Source organism: Micromys minutus (assembly GCF_963924665.1).
Source record: "Micromys minutus genome assembly, chromosome: 17".
Lineage (NCBI taxonomy): Eukaryota > Metazoa > Chordata > Mammalia > Rodentia > Muridae > Micromys > Micromys minutus.
The window spans coordinates 26,069,900-26,087,049 of NC_137952.1; the positions used below are offsets into that span (position 1 = coordinate 26,069,900).

Below are 17,150 nucleotides of genomic sequence, written 5' to 3' on the forward strand. Positions count from 1 at the left end.
ACCGTGCATGAGTACCCATGAGCACGGGCACAAAGATCTGCAGTCTATGACTCCTCAGACTCGTGGCAGCAAAACTGGAAAAGGTGTGCAAAGAGGCCCTCAGTCACGGTGTCGGCACACCGGAAAACAGACCTCATGTTAACACCACAGCACGTAATTTACAGCACAAAATGGTGGTAAAAACCCAAAGTCTAAAACTACAAGGGAAGTAGTATTGCTTTATTGAGTCACATATGAGAAACCAGTTTATTATTTGCCCACACAAAACTGATATACTGAATGCTCTAAATGAAAGATAACTGCCAAAACTTAAATTACAGAATCAAGGACTAAACAGCAACTAATTTAAAACTCTTGCCTGGGGGAAATTATTTTCAGTGAGGCTAAGGTTTGGAAACTATCGATGAAGCCCAACAGAAACACTGATGTCCAGGCACCAGGCAGTTGCAGCAAGAAATTTCATATATTAAGTGGAAGGTAAGACTGTCTGCCTTGATGCTCAACCTAAAAACCACTGGCCTGTGTGGGAAGCTTAAACTTTCTGGTTTGCGGAGTCTCCCCTTCCAGAGACAGAAACCAGAGATCATCTTCCCAGCTTCCTTTCTAGTTAGGGTTCAGGCAGGCAACTTTGTTACCAGCCAGGCTTATCCACTCACTGGCACAGAAGTGAGTGATCTGGGCACCACTGTAAAACCCACCTTGCTACAAAGGAGAGCAACAAGGTATCAGTGCACAGACACACACACACACACACACACACCACCATACACGAATTCACTGCACATACAGTTTTAAAAGGGAATTCCTAAAATACATGATACATACTTTATAAAGGTAAAAAATTTTAATACTATAAAACTAAAATTTCAGACAATTTCAACATATGCAGAAGGAAAAAAGGAGAAAAAACAAACAACCTTCCCACCAAAGGGCTAGTCGGGTCAAGATGTGAGCTTTCAGGAACTATTTTACAAGTTGAGGGATAATAACAAAATGAGATCATAAATAGAACTGGATTCCCAAATAATATGGGGGGTGGAGTAAATGGATAAAAGAGATCAAATATGACCATTAAAATTCATCATTTGAAGTCAGGAAATGTTCCAAATATTATCAATGGTCACTCCAAGTAACAATAAAAATAGCTTAAAAATAACAAAAATATTGTTTGAATTGATATTATAAAGCTTGCCTGCCCAGCTTCACGCTTAGTAACAGACCTAAAAAACGAAACCTGGGTGTCTAATTCTGCGACATGACTCTTGTTAATACATTAAGACAGTTACCATGATTAGCAAAGCTGAAGTAACATCAGATTTTCTTGCTGCTTCTTTCCCCCAGTTCTCACAGGTCCCTCAAAGATTTTACTCTGTGAGGCTCTAGTGTTTGCTTTGAACTTGGAGCAGAAGAGGCATTATGTTTGCCCACACAGAATTTTTTTTCCAAAATATTAATGGCTGACATTTAAGACACATGTTTCCCATTTAAAAATCTGATTTTCTAGCTTCTCTCAAAAATCCGCAGGAGCCTGACAGCCAGGGTAGTCGTGGGGCTTAGTTTTCCTTGGTACATCTGGCCCTGTGGCCATGGCTGTCCGCACGCACTGCTCTTAAACCTCCAGTAAACGCTGCCCTCTGCTCCTGTGTGCCCTGGGCTTGCAGCTGGCTTCAGGCAATCTGATACACAACCAGGTAGCAGATAAAAGGGATGTGGGCAGGGCCCAGAAGCACCAGTCCGATCATATCCTTATTCAGCCCAGGTAAATAGAAATCAGACCAGAGTGCCAACTGCTGCAGGTAACACTAAAGAGCACTTTTCTTTGTGGAAATGAAAAGCATGCGTACACAATGAACAGGAAAACTTGTATGAACCGTGGGCCGCTGCCCTCTGTAGATCATTCCCTAGCTCTGTAAATATCTGCATTTTCTTCTACTGCACAGTCTCTTCCCAGGTCTCCAGGGATGGTGAAGACTGACTGGGCAGGAGCAGAACAGCAGCCTACAGGATTACAAAGACCACACTGAAGCACTGTGAAACCCGGACAGGACGGATGAAGAGGGGCACAGAGAGACACATTCTCACGGCATCAGGCACTAAGCCTAGCATCACTTTACAGACTCGGTGACCTGACCAATAACACATTTGAAAACGTTAGATTTTTAATGCAGATTAAAAATCTGGAAGACTATGCACTTGTGTGAAGAGGCTGAAAGCCCAATAATGACAAGGAAAGGAAAAGTCCCTGGCAACGGAGCCTGCATACCTCGGAACTGGACAGTCCTGAGTCTAGGGCATCCAAGCCTTCCAGGAGCTCATCCAGCCGTTTCTTCTCCCCCTCAACCATAACCACTGGGCTTCTTGAACGCTTGGCCAGCTACAGAATATATTAGTGAGAAATGTAAGTTTTATCTTTAAAAAATCTTTTATAGTCATTCTCCAAAGATATTTCCAGTATAAGCAACCCTTCTTTTCTTTCTCTACACACACACACACACACACACACACACACACATCCTATCTCTCTCGTTTTCCCCTCCCTCCCCCTCTCTCCTGTGTGTGTCTCTCTCTCTGCATAAACGCATGTGTGTATGCGTGTGTGTGTGTGTGTGTGCATGCACACTTACACACATGTTGGCTACAGCACACATGTGGAGGTCAGAAGTCATCTTAAGGAGCGTATTATCTCCTTTTACTGTGTGGGTCGGGAAGTAGAACTCAGGCTGCAGGCACCCACCCTTTATCCCCCCCGCCCCCCAGTCATCTCACTGGCTCCAAGCAGGCCTTCTCATTAAGTGGTCCAAAAGTCACTTTTATATGCACATGTTCAAATAAAAGCTGATTCCAAATTTCTCTCCAAATGTGTAGATTTAATGATGGAGATAGAGATGTAGAGGTGCAGATACAGAAGATATGGATGTGCCAATGCAGAAGCATAAAAACATTTGCTGAGACAGAAGACTTTTTGGCACACTTTCTGGTCCCACACATCCACTTAATGAAACTGCTTTTAAATTTCTGGAATATTGAGTCTGGGCATCCAATCAGTGGGTAAGCCTTACCTCACATGCATGGAGCCCTTGGCTCAGTCTCTGGCACCTCATAGAACTGAGAACCATGGTGCACACCTGTAATCCCAGCACTTGGGAAGCAGAGGCCGGGGTGGGGAGGGTGCAGATCAGAAGTTCAAGATCATCCTCAACTACCCACCAGGTTTGAGGCACAAGACCTTCTCTAAAAAATTAACTGATTTCTGGAATATCATATAAGACATTTAAATAAAGATCCTTTTGGTGTTTTAAAAGGGAAAGAAGGCGAATCTATGTTGACGCTATTGTGCAGATCAGCAAGAGCTCAGAAGAAACTCTGCTGTTCTTGGAAAACAGTGCATCGAGATTGATAGGCCAGCAGGACCAAGGCCAGATGAAGTAGGAGAAGGTTCCCTGAGGTAACACGAACCTGGGGCACAGAAAACTGAGAGTGACAGAGAGAGGCCAGCCTGGCACTGGCACACTTACTCGGGGACCAAGCTGCCCGGCACAGCATGCCAGCTGCAAGAACAGACTGTGCTCTAAGCAGAGGAGACACAATTCTCCTGTTGCTGATGTGGTTTCTCACTGCAGCAATCCATGCAGTCAGTGTGAGCGTCTCTCCATCCCACAGACGTCTCCAGAAGCAGCCCAGGCCAACATGGAGTCCCTGTGCCCTCTCACTGCTCTGTCTCCTTTAAAGACAAACCAAATCAGACGGCCTGGCCTGTGGTGTAACAAGGGTGAGCCCCTGCCTCACGGACACACTCAAGGGCAGTGACTCAGCGATGGGAGGGCCAGAGGAGAGCAGACTACCAGCTGGCTTCTGCAAGCCAGCCTTGCTGCTCTGCCAGGAGCATTTTCCATCCTAAGTTCTAAACACGGGAGCTTCACAATCAGTCTTCTAATATAAATAAGCACACACACTTTGCTGGTGTGCAAGTTAAAATCTGGAGGGGAAGTACTGATCAAGGCTGCTTTCCATTTCAGGAACCGGACTATTTCTGAGTGACAACATAAATTCTAGTTGCAACCAGCAAATTTGAAAGGGATAAACTAGGATAGAAGGAAGCAGGGCAAGGCAAGATGGGAGACATGATGTAATTAGACGAGACAGCAGTGAGGATGGGGATAGATTATTTCAAAAAAGCTTTTCTTTTGGTTATATATACTAAACCAATTATGCACACATTCATCTTGATTTAAAAAGGCTATTTCAAGACCCTGAATAGCTGAGATGTCTAAAACCGTAGGAGCACTTGCTGCGCAAGCATGAGTTCAAATCCCCAGGAAGGACCCATGCAAAAAGCTAGATGCCTACAGATCCCGAGTGTCAAGTCAGGGGCAGAGACTGGAGGGCTGCTGGGGCTTGGTGGTCACCAGGCTCACTCCAGGTCCAGTGAGAGGCCCTGTCTCAAGGACAGCCTCCATCCTCCTCTGACCTCTGCACACACAGGCATGTGTACACACATATACACACATATGCACACACTACCCACACTCACACCCAGAGAGAAAGTAAGTAAATGACTGTGACTCTTTCTGCCACTGGCTTTCTCCCACATTCTGTCTCTTGAATCATTAGCTACCCACCTCAATGTTTCGCTTAATAAAATCCTGGCTATGTTCAACGTTCTGCCTAGTGAAACCCTGGCTGTGTTCACTCTGAGGCTCAATCACTTCCGTATCTGAAAACTGTCGCTTTCCTGTTTCAATCGGTGGCCCGTCTTTCTCCACGTCACAGGTAAGATCTAGTAATGAAAGAGTTTAAAGTAAGCTCACAGCTACAATTCTGAATCATACTGAAACTTCACCTTAAATATACATTAAAATAGGGTTCAAAGACACATATAGTTCTAGACCTAGAAAAGTAATGCAAACTTTTTCTTTGACTTCGGTTTATTTTCTCCCTATCCTCTGTAACCCAAATTTCTATCAGTCTACTTTTTAAATCACTTTTAATGAAAGTATAATCCCATCATTTCACTCTTCTTTGTCCTACCTCCAGTCTCCCCTGCTAGCCAGGCGCTTGGCTCGCTTACTCTCTCAAACCATGACCTCTTTTCATCGTATGATGTGCTTTCAGGGCCGCCCACTTGGTTCTGGATAACCAATTAGGGGCTCTTCCCTGAAGAAAACTTCTCCCTGTCAACCAGCCAAAACGCTGAGAACAAATGCAGGTGGGTGCCCGGCCCTAAATGATCCATCTATGAGACAACGCCGGCACCTAGGAGCCAGAAGAACAGGGAGACTGCAGCCTATTGTTTCAAAACTATTATGCCGATTTTCAAAGATCCAGTAACAGAAGGCAATGAGGAAGTTTCAGTAAGTAACTTCAACATGGACAACTCACAAAGGGTCGTGTGCGATGTCTGTTCTGTGCTAGGCGTGTTCTGTGGCACTGAGCTACATTCTTGGTCCTTATGCCTCACCCTGAACTCTAGTTATTACTGCTTAACAGATTAAATTGTGCCAAGCCCCCTTCATCCGTGACTATTCCCGCATACAGCCAGCGCCCCCTTGTGGCACTCTGTACAGCCACAGAAGTTTAACATACCCTTCTCCGTGTGCTTCTCGTAAGTTTCTGGAGGAATCTGAGTATGAAACACCGAGAAAAGGGCATCTTCGAACTCACAGTGCAACAGCTCCACTGATACAGAAACAAACAAACAAAAAACCACTTGTTCAATCTCCACAGGATAAAGTTATCGACACCGAAGGAAGAGAAAGGATTGAATACTCTCGCCACTATTCCTGGATCCTCTCCATACACACGAGCTGTTAACATAAAAAGTCAGTGTCGCTCCCATGTTGAAACATCAACCAGGCAATCTTCACATAAACCACGAGATGAACGGCCGAAGACAGCCAACCAGCACTTCCCAGGATGCATGGGAGCACACGGGAGCGTCACCTCTCTCTAGGGTGACCCGCACGGATCCCGGGCTGGTGATAGACACAGGATGCACGGTGACAGAACTGTCCATTGCCCTTCATCTGTTAGTCATTAACAGAATGTCCTTGAGTAAGGCACAGTGGCAAATACCTGTCACTCCAGCCATAGGAAGAGAAGGGAAGAGGCCCAAGTAGGTTGTGTTCAAGATTATCCTCTGAGACAGAAAGTTCAAGGCCAGTCTGGGCTACATGAGACTCAATCTTAAAAAAAAAAAAAAAAAAAGGCCTGCAGGATGGCTCTGGGGAGCCAAGGCACTCAAGCAAGCCTGCCGGTCTGAGCTCCATCCCAAGTAAAAGAGAGCCATCTCCACAAAGTCCTCTGACCTCACACCAGCCATGGCATGCACACACACACATACACACACACACACACACACACACACACACACACCACATACCACACACATACCACATACCACATACACACACACACACACTCACTCACATACACACACACACAACCACACACACACACACCACACATACCACACACATACCACATACACACACACTCACTCACATACACACATACACACACACATACCACACACACACACACTCACATACACACACACCACACACACATACCACATACACACACACTCACCGCACATACACACACATTCACACATAACACTCACACTCAAACACACACACACACACACACACACACTTTGTATTTAAAAGAGAGAGTACATTTGAGAGATTCATTGAAGTTGGTGTTCTTCTCTTGCAATTTCTTCTCTTAAGCTCCACAAAGAAACTAAGACATTGATTGCATTGTTCAACAATTTTTGTTTCACAGTGATTGTTTTATGTCTCATATCAGCTAATTTAGTTACTGTATAACTTTGTTCTGACTAGTTTACATAACTTGACACAAGCTAGAGTCATTTAAGAAGACAGACTCTCAATTAAGAAAATGTCTCCCTAAGATTTGTATAGACAAGTATGTGGAAAGACCCAGACCATAATGAGTGGTACCAGTTCTACGTATGTGATCCTGGGTTCTAGAAGAAGGCAGCCTGAAAAAACCAGGAGGAACAAGCCAGTAAGCAACATTCCTCCATTCCTCTACATCAGCTCCTGCCTCATGGTTCCGGCCCTGCCTGAGCTCCTGCCCTGACTTCTCTTGGTGATGGACAGCAATGTGGAAGTGTAATTGAAATAAACCCTTTCTTCCCCCAGTTTGCTTTTGGTCATGGTTTTCTCCCACAGCAACAGAGCCTAACTAAGTCAATCTTCAAAATCTATTTCTCTGTGCCTTAACATGATATCTTGAATCTGCCTGTTTGTAACACAAAAAAAAAAAAAAAAAAGAAAGAAAAAAAAAAAAAAGAAAAACCTTTTGTTTTAAAAAGCATAGCAAGCCAGGCATGGTGGTGTACATCTTTAATCCCACCACTTAGGAGGCAGAGTCAGATGAGTATCCTGAGTTAGAAGACAACCTGACCTGCAAAGTGAGTTCCAGGCCAACAAAGGCTACACAGTGAAACGGTATTTCAAAACAAAACAAAAACAGACATATTAAATTAAAAATGATAAATTGTTCCTCATTAAAATTAAACATTTTGGGACTGGAAATTTCGACAGCTCAGTTGGTAGAGTACCCACTGCACAAACTATAGCACCTCAGTTCAATCTCTAGAACCCATGCCAAGAAAAAAAAAAGTTGAATGTGGTGGTGCATATTTGTAATCCCAGCTTTGGGGAAGACAAAGACAAAAAGATCCTTAAGACTTGCTGGCCAATCAGCCTTACTGAAGCACTGAGACTCAGGTACAGTCCGAGTCTCTATCTCCAAAAAAGAAATAAATATATAAGGTTGGCAGCTCCTGAAGAACAAATGATGGTTAGCTTTCGCTGTCAATTTGACACACCCTAGAATCACCTGGGAAGAGTCCCAATGAGGGTTTTCTGAAGGAGATTGGCCTGTGGGCATGTCTGTGGTAGACTGCCTTAAGTTAGTTGACGTAAGGCCCGGTCCACCATGGGAGGCGGCATTCCCTACTCAGGGTCCTGAACTGTCTAGGAGTGGAGAGATCTACCTAAGCACAAGTAAGCAGGAGTGCTCATGCAAGCACTTCTTTCTTGACCGTGGGTGTGATGTCACCACCTGTCTCAAGCTTCTGCCCTTGTAACTTCCTCACGGTGATAGACTGTAACCAGGAATTCTGAACTATGAATGGTCTTTCTCCCCTAAATTGCTTTTTGTTTGGTTATTTTATCACAGCAACAAAAGTGCAACGAGAACGGGTAGTAACCAGTAGAGTGAAATATTATTAATAACAAGCAAAAGTTAGCTACCAAGTCAGAGAGGATTAACACAAAGGGTTCTTTGAGAGCAGTAAAACTGTTCTACATAATGTTGTAATTGTGAATGTGGAGTGCTATGTGTTTAAAAAAAAAAAAAAAAAACATTTACCATCAGAACAGAAAGAAAAAAAAATTAATGTTTGCTGATTTTAAAAAATCGCGTAAGAGACTGAGAAATCGCACATGTTGAATGCAGAAACCTGACAAGACAGTCATAATCTATAAAAGAGTCTCATCAAATAGACACTCGTGAAAAGTGCCACTTAACCCCAACACTCTAACTCTGACAAATGAAGCCACTATGACTAAAGGAAACAGAAACAAAACTTCAGAACTGTATTCTAGGGATCAGTGTTTTCTACGGACCAACAACGTTGTCTGTATACCATGCAACTGCACAATTAGGTAAAGAGATGGCAGAGAGTGGGAACAAGCTTCTCACTGTTGAAACAAAGCCTTACAGGTAAGCAAGAGGGTTGGGCCATAATGGTTCAGGTGGTGACGGAGTACAGCCAGACACAGGGCTACATGTGAACGCAGTTTTAGTTCAAACAGAAATGGTTACATACAGGCACAGGCATAGTTATAGTCATGTACATGATGGGTTCATATATGTACATACGTTTCTTTTCCCAGAGGAAATTACACCTAGCATCCAGATCCGAATGCCTAATATCACTGTCCAGTGAAAGGAATCGGGCTCCTTAGAGACATTGCTGATCCCAAGACTCGGGTGGGAAAAAAGGAGTCAGAAACAAACAAGAGAAGATATGTCTGTCCAGAGAAACAAAGCCAAAGTGACAGAAATAGGTCAAAGAGACACAGGGACCAACTAAGAGACCATCTAATGGCCAAATGGTAAAACACAGCCAATACAATACAGTAGCACTGAACTCTAACTCCAAGCTAATACCAATCTAATACTGACACAGATGAGTAAAAGAGACAGATGGACCTTCGCTGCAGAGGAGTAATAATAGTAATAACATGATAACAATTATAATAATAAGTAGGAATAATGTAGGCCTGCATTCTGCTTTCAGTGAGGCAAAGCATGGCTCCCCACCCCTCACACAGACAGTGTACATACACCTCCTCATAAAGGTCACAGCTGGAAGAGAGGGAAATGGAGTGACCATCCAATGGGAGTCTCTGGCAAACTCTTCCTCCGAGGGGGAGGGCATCAACAGCAACGGGGGTGTGCTTGCCGCCACTGTGGTGTAAAGGGAATGACACTTGGTTGTCACCCTCCTCCCCAGAGTTTGCAGTTCCGTCTAGTCATGGGAAAGTGTGAGATCAATTCCAACCAGTGCACACACTACAAAATGCCAGACCAGTGCGCCTCAAAACTAGGAGAGTATGAGAAGCACCCCAACTAAGACTGGACCGTGGAGACACAGGGGGCTAATGTGATGACGCATCCTGAGTGGATCCAGGGACAGGAAAAGAACATTTGATTAAAAGTAAAGAAATATGAATAAAATACGGTTTTGATCAATAAGACCGTATCAGTGCTGGCTCACTTCAAACGTAGGGACTCCTACAGGGGAGGTGCAGAAAAATAATCGTTGTGTTGTTCCTGTAACTTTCTGTAAACTAGGAGTTGTGCTAAAACTTAAAAGCTTGCTTTTTTGTTATTGTTTGTTGTTTTGGTTTTGCTTTTAGTTTACTTTGTTTGTTTGTTTGTTTGTTTTGAGAAATGGTTTCTTTGTGTAGCTCTAACTGTTCTGAAACTCACTATATAGACCAGGTTGGCCTTGAACTCAGAGTGATCCACCTGCCTCTGCCTCCCTAATGCTGGGATTAAAGGTGTGCACCACCACACCTGGCTCATGCTTACTTTTTCTTTATTTTTTTAAAGAATTATTTATTTATTTTATGTATAGGAGTGCACTGCAGCTGTCTTCAGACACACCGGAAGAGGGCATCAGATCCCATTACAGATGGTTGTGAGCCACCATGTGGTTGCTGGGAATTGAACTCAGGACCTCTGGAAGAGCAGTCAGTGCTCTTAACCACTGAGCCATCTCTCCAACCTGCTTTTTTCAAGTAGAAAAAAACAGAAAAATAGACAAAGTAAGAATACATACATTATGGAATGTTACTATTAAAATACTGATTTGAGATGCTACGTTAATGGATTATTTCTAATCATGTATGTAGAGACTTGAAGTCTAGAGTGAGGGCGTCCTGTTCAAACTGTCTCCAGAAGAACCAGTAAATGAAGGACAGCAGACATGAAGGAAGCAGAGAAGTCAGAGACAATTTGAACTAGTTGTTTTTTCTGTCCACGACTCCCACTCCCAGCCCATCTGCAATACCCATGCATGCACGGACAAAATGTTCACACCTGAATACACACATATACACAAAACCTAATCCTGGTGCATGTTGGTTAACTTATTTATTCACGTGTGCAGATGGGCATATTATATTTGGGAGAGGGGCAAGCCTGTGCCGTGGCACACATGTGGAGGTCAGAGGACAAGTTGAGGAAGCTGGTTCTCTCCTTCAACCTTGTAGGTCCTGGGAATGAAACTCAGTTTGTTGGGCTAATCAGCCAGCACCTTTACCCACTGAGCCATCTCTCTGCCTCTAATCCTGCTTTATAGAAACAAAACTTCTGGATAAATTCAGCCAAATCGATACCAATTAAAAGAATCATCTTCCATTAGCAAGGAGCGTTGACCTAGGAACAAGAGATAGATTCATTGTTTAAATCTATTAATTTAAAAACATTAATTTCATCAAGAAAGAAATCTATAATAATTTAAATAGCTATTGAAATGGACTGAATGTCCTTCAGCAGTAAGTTTATAGTGTTGGAAATGGGAACAGTTATTTAAGATGACTCAGAGATTAACATTGTTTTCTGGTTGACATGTTCAAAATTAACAAGATACAAAGCACCCAAACTAAAGATAATCAGAACAAATAACATGAACTAGTTAATTATAAACCATTATAGAATAGGGTATAATTCGACACTGAAATTTATAAAAGTTACTCTCTTTTCTCATTTCATTTAGAACTTGTAAACATAAGCTGGTACAGCCACTCAGATGCCAGGTAGGTATAGCAGCAAAGAGCTGTATAGATGCGTAGCCAATAACTATGTGAAGCCGACCAAAGTTCCCTGATATATAAGAAATAGTACATGAAACACTATATTCTTGTTATTATTGCTTAGTAATCAAGGAAATACTAAAAACAACCTAATTACTGAGTACTTACTACCCATGTTAAGAGATACAGGCAGCCATATCCTAAGGACAGGTAAGTATACTGCAGTGGAATTCAGGTAGTAAGAAACTTAAGAGGCCCTGCCAAAAGTGAGCAGGGAATTAGAGCTTCCAGGAAGTATTGAGAGTGATTTTAGACGCAGATTCTCAGGCTCCAGAAGTTCCTTCGGTTGACAGAAACTAGCCATCAAGTTACAGGCATGAAGGAACCTAGTCAGAACCACCAGCCACACTGGATTCTAAGAGTAGAAAGCTGTTGTTTTCTAATATGTCAAGTTCTGATATAATTTGTTAGGCAGCAGTAGATTACTAATACAATTACACCACAGGGATGTAAGGATAGCAGGAAGGCAAGGTAAAGAGACTAAAACTGCCTGAGCAACCTAAAAGAAAAATGCTAAAGACTAGACTCATAAGAGAGAAGAAGAGGGAGGCGGCTCCAACAGAAAGTCTCCTCCGAGGAACTGCCACTCAGGGAAGACGTCTGTGAATCACGAGGAACCAACTGAAGGTGTGTGATTTCCAGACAAGCTAGGCTCCAGGGTAACAACAGCTTTGCACCTTTAAAAACAGGTTGCAACAAGATGCTGCCACCTAGTGGATGGTGTACAAACATTGGCACTTTCCTGGTCACAGCAAGGGAAGGAAGCACAGGGGTCCCTATTTCCCTAATGACACTTACACACGCCCTTATTTATCTGAAGATATTTGTGTAGATGTGAGTGTGCCAGTTAGTTTTTGTTCCAATTTGACACAAGTTAGGAAGAAGGGAATCCTTGTGGAGAAGGCTCCAGAGGCTCTGCCTGCTTTGTGTTTTATGTCCTATTCCCGCAGCGGCCACCTTCAGAGCTGCTTCTCCCTCCTTTGGGGCCCTTTTCTGGTTCTCTGATCTCTACATACACTCGCTCCCACATAGACACAAAAATGAGAGTCTACAGTCATCATATGAACAAGAACATATATTCTTTGTCTTCCTGAGGCTGGGCTACCTCACTGGAAATCACTTCTTTTCCCGAAAACTTCATTTCTCCTGCTGGATAAAACTCCACTGTGCACACACAGCACATTTATGATTCACCTGATTCCATCCCCTTGTTATTGTGACTAGAACTGCAGCAGACATTACTGGGCAAGTATTTCTATGGCACACTATGAAGTCTTTTGGGTAGATGCCCGGGAGTGGTGTTGCTGGCCTGTAAGATAGTTCTAGTTGTAGTTTCTGTGGAATTTCCATGCTTATTTCCAAGATGTCTTTACCAGGTATACTCCAACCAACAGTGAGTAAGGGTTCCTCTTTCTCCACATCCTCACCAGCATTTGATGCCCACCATTCTGATTTGGAGGAGATAGAATACCTAAGCAGTTTCAGTGCGTGTTTCTTTGATGATGAAGAATGTCAAACTCTTTAAAAATATTTACTGGTCATTTGTATTTCTCCTTTGAGAACTATCTCTTCTAGTTTAAAAAAATGTGTCTCCCATTCTGATGTCTGTTTAATTTGTAGTTAGTTTCTTCTGTTGTGATGAAACATTTCAATTATGCACATTCACATATGCTATTGTGCATATGTGTCTATGTGTGTCATGTGGAGGTCAGATGGTAACTTCCAGGAGCCAGTTTTCCTTCCACTCTGTGGGTTCTAGAGACTGAACTGGTTTGTTTGGATGCCAGTACTTTTCCCGTTCCATCTTCTGGTTGGTTCACCGAGTGTTTTCAATTCCTCAAACTTCCATTTGTCAGTTTTTGGAGCTATTTTCTGTGCTACTGGGGTTCGATTCAGAGCATTACTTCCTAAGCCTATATTCCAACCTGCTGTCCCCAGCAGTTCCAGGGTCTGGAGTTTTAAATTGAGGTCTTTGGTCTGCTTTGAATTGGTTTTTGTGTGGCGTGAGAGAGACGGGTGTAACCTCATTCTTCGGCAGATGGCTCAGTTTTTGCCTTTGACTTAATAGTGTCCTTTTTCCAGTATATGTCTTATCGCTTTCATTAAAAACCATACAGAAAGTTCACTTACAAATTATCCCTTTGTACAGAAGGGCCAACGCACAGGAGCACCCAGACTCCAGGAGAAAACTTTGGTGAGCTGTAAACCCTAATTGCTCAAGGTTCTGAGCCCAGAATGAAACCCATGTAACGAAGATCTGTCCCTCAAGCCAGGTGTCCACTCAGAACACCACGCTGAATCTGAACCCAGAACTTGGGGTTCTGAAATGTTAAACACAGCCTTTGTGGAGGACACAAGGAAGCCGGCATTCTCAGAGAACTCAGAGGATCTCTTAGAGCATCCCTGTCCACACAAAACTGGAATAGCACCTCTGTGATGCATGACAAGGGATTCCGAAACCATCCTATGGTGAAGAAAGGGAAGAAAGGGTGGAGGGAGACAAAGGAAAGCAGAGAAAGGGAACTTGGCGGCTCTCTGAAGGTAGGACTGGGAGGTCACAAGAAACGGGCGAACCAGCAATACACTTTTACAAAGGAGTTGCCCAGGACAACGGCAAGCAGGGGTAGAGGGCATGAATAGCATCTTGACTCTGAAAGGGACAGGAAATGAGGGTAAAGCCATCAGGGTTTCCTCTGGGTTTCCTCCCTCTCTCTTTCTCCCCTTGAAGATAGACACAGCCCATAAACTAAACAGACCTACACTCAGACACTTCCCTCTAATCCCACCTAACGTGACCCGTCTCTGGCTCTTCAGAGGGTCACACTGGGAAAAGGACAACTCAGGCCAAGCTGGGGTGAGGGCACAAGCCCCACCCCCTTTACTCACCAGCTGCCGTCGCTGCAGATTTTGAACTCAAGCACAAAAACTTTTTTGTGTTTCCCAACTCCTCCTCATTTTCCAAGTCTTTGGTGGTTTTTGCAGACTGGGGAAGAGCAGTTTAAATGTAAATATATATAAAAAAGCAAATATGGCCGCTGGTTCTTAGTCCAACCCAGTTCTCAATTGTCTGTGTACATGCAGGAAAACTGTTAATATTTCCTGTTTCTCAAACAGAAAATCTATCTGTAAGTTTTCCCAGAAAAACTTTGCATGTATTTTAAAGTATCTTCATATATATGTGTGTGTGTATGTACAGAATTATCTACAGGTAATACATCTATGTATTTATGTACGTGTGTATATAGTGTGTGTATATATATATTGAGTTATATACATATATATGTATATACTGAGTTATTCACAGGTACCCCATTAAATTGAAATTTCAAGGTTAGCCTCATATTTTATTATGTATCTATTTGTAATTCTTATTTCAACACAAATTAAAAACTGCTAATTATATAAAATCGTCCTCTTGTTTAAATTTGGCTGCAGTATTCTGTTTGCCCGGTCAGTCTTTCTAGGCAGTTCAGACAAATGTATCCCTGCTCACTCCATTCTTAACTCACCTTACTGCCTAGGGAGCCACCCCCAGAGTCAGTCAGTGACTAGGATGACTGTCAGAATCTGCCCGGGAGTTAGTTCGGCGTCCCTCACTCAGCTGCTCGGTTTTAAGGAATGAGTCCTGTGAGTCAGTGGCTCTAAGAGACAGTGCCAGCATTTCTTCAACTTCAACCTCTCAATGCCAGGGAGAACAGGAGGCCAGTAAAGGCCAAGGGAGGTTAATCAGGCTCAGTAATGTGGCAACACAGAGGCGGATGGAGCGTGGCTTAGGCCTCTTTATGACTTCTCGGAGAGTCTGAGCAGCTATGAAGTAGTGAGCCTGCAACTTGATTGTCCCAAAGTTTATTTGATCAACAACAGACCAACGAGGTGCTTTGTGTGTGCACATCTCCAAACGATAAGCTCAGAGGAAAAAGAGCAGACACACATTTTTGATAAAAGTAGCCATCACATCTGTTCCTAGTCAGAGATGGAGCAGGGCCAGTCTGACACTAGCCACAGGGGTTAGCTGGTGCCATGGGCCATGAACATGCCAAAGCAGGGCCCCAAAGCGGGAATGTCACAGACCAATTATTCTCTTGGTTTCAGGAACTACACACACACACACACACACACACACACACACACACACACAGAGTGAAGCCACACTGTTTCAAAATAAATCAATAAAGCAGGACTGCATTAACGCTCACATGGGCCATGCCTTTCTTCGCATTAGAGGAAACAGACTCTTACAGTTCTTACCTTGAGCTCTTCCCACAGCTTAATTCTCATTTCTAGACCTCGCTGTTTAACTTCCTTTTCTCTGCATTGTCTTCTCGCCAGTATCTTGTCTAGTCTGTGCATTTTACGAATAGCGTTTTGAAGTGCAGCATCCGTCCCTTCTAATTTGGAATCGTCTGCATTGTGTTGAAGGTAAAAAGAAATTTGAAGTTTAATAAAAGCAGCAAAGTTTTGTTTTGATTTTACTTTTTATTTATTCAACCAATACTTGCAGCCAGTGCTGACACCTACGGCATTAATACTGAGTCCTAACTTGGTGAACATCAAGTGTCTTTTCACATAGATGTCTAACCGTGCTGACAGGCAGACACTGGACAGTCCAGTGGGATGACTGGACCCTTCCAGGGGACAATACGCTACGGCACTGGGCATAGAGGTGTTTCTCCTGTGACTTTAAGTCCACAGTTGTCTTTCTTCCCATCTGCGAGCCTGTCTGTATCCAAACATACCAAATAAAAAGACTGTGACTCTATTCTAAGCCAATTCTGACTCACTGAAGGCACAGGCATAACCTGTGAACCACAGGAGATCCAATACACAGCCAACTCGAGTAGGTGTTCTGCATGCATAGATGTGCCTTTCCCAGTCCCTCTCTGCTGATCTCCTGGTTCACATGAAAATGTTCGTGAGAAGATGGTAACTGGTGATACCTTATGAAATTAAGGACGTTAGAAGTGGTGTCACTCCGGGTTTGGGTGACAGCTAAGATAACAGTGTGCTTCATTCACACACATTGTTCATCCAACGTGGTGGCCCTGTCTTCCTTTTAGTTAGTAAGCTGAGGCAAATTTGCATATTCAAAGTGTTCTAACTAATAAGCAGAACAGTGAGTTCCACCCACATTTGTCTAACATCACAGTGGGAACACTTAGCTACCAGGCAACACTCCCTTCATGAAAACTGAGAAAGCTGAAATGGGCCAGTACTTAGTCTCAGACTCCCCAGATCTGATCATTTAAAACAGTACCTTATGCTAAGTGAGAGCTCAGAGCCCAGCGATGTTAACCGATAATGTACATCTCTACCTCCTTGAGAAAAAAAGGAGAATATTTAAAAAAGGATACTAATCTAATCTAAAATCACGCTGCTTGTACGGTTCAATCCTGGCATGCACAGGTCAGGGATTTTAAACTAACTCACACAATTAAAAAAAAAAAAAAAAATAGACCTGATAGTTCATCTCAACTCCCTCAGACGTTTCTTACCAACTGCAAGCCGATGCCACTTGGTGCCAGTGTTTGGCTGGCTTGCTCACCGTTGCCTCTGGAGCATCACCACATACACCAGTACGGAAGGCAAAACTGCAAATGCTCCTCAGTGTCATGATAGAGCCTCTGCAAGAGTCTGAGACACCCACATCCCAGGAGCTCTGCGTGTCACTGCTGAGGACTGCTGTTCTAACTCAGTCCAACCAGAATGAGTTTAGTATTATGAAAGAGA

At 43.3% G+C, this 17,150-nt stretch overlaps 1 protein-coding gene across 1 annotated transcript in view; it reads right to left on the reverse strand.

The window, feature by feature from the left end:
- The window catches only part of FSIP1 (fibrous sheath interacting protein 1), a gene marked incomplete at both ends in the record, with an annotated part of 44,614 nt that overhangs the window by 25,539 nt on the left and 1,925 nt on the right, over window positions 1-17,150 (reverse strand). Inside the window, 5 exons of the mRNA XM_080931782.1 lie at window positions 2,264-2,374; window positions 4,620-4,777; window positions 5,584-5,676; window positions 14,310-14,406; window positions 15,672-15,826. Of these exons, the coding sequence (XP_080787908.1) occupies window positions 2,264-2,374; window positions 4,620-4,777; window positions 5,584-5,676; window positions 14,310-14,406; window positions 15,672-15,826 (614 nt within the window). The remainder of the gene's footprint in view (window positions 1-2,263; window positions 2,375-4,619; window positions 4,778-5,583; window positions 5,677-14,309; window positions 14,407-15,671; window positions 15,827-17,150) is intronic.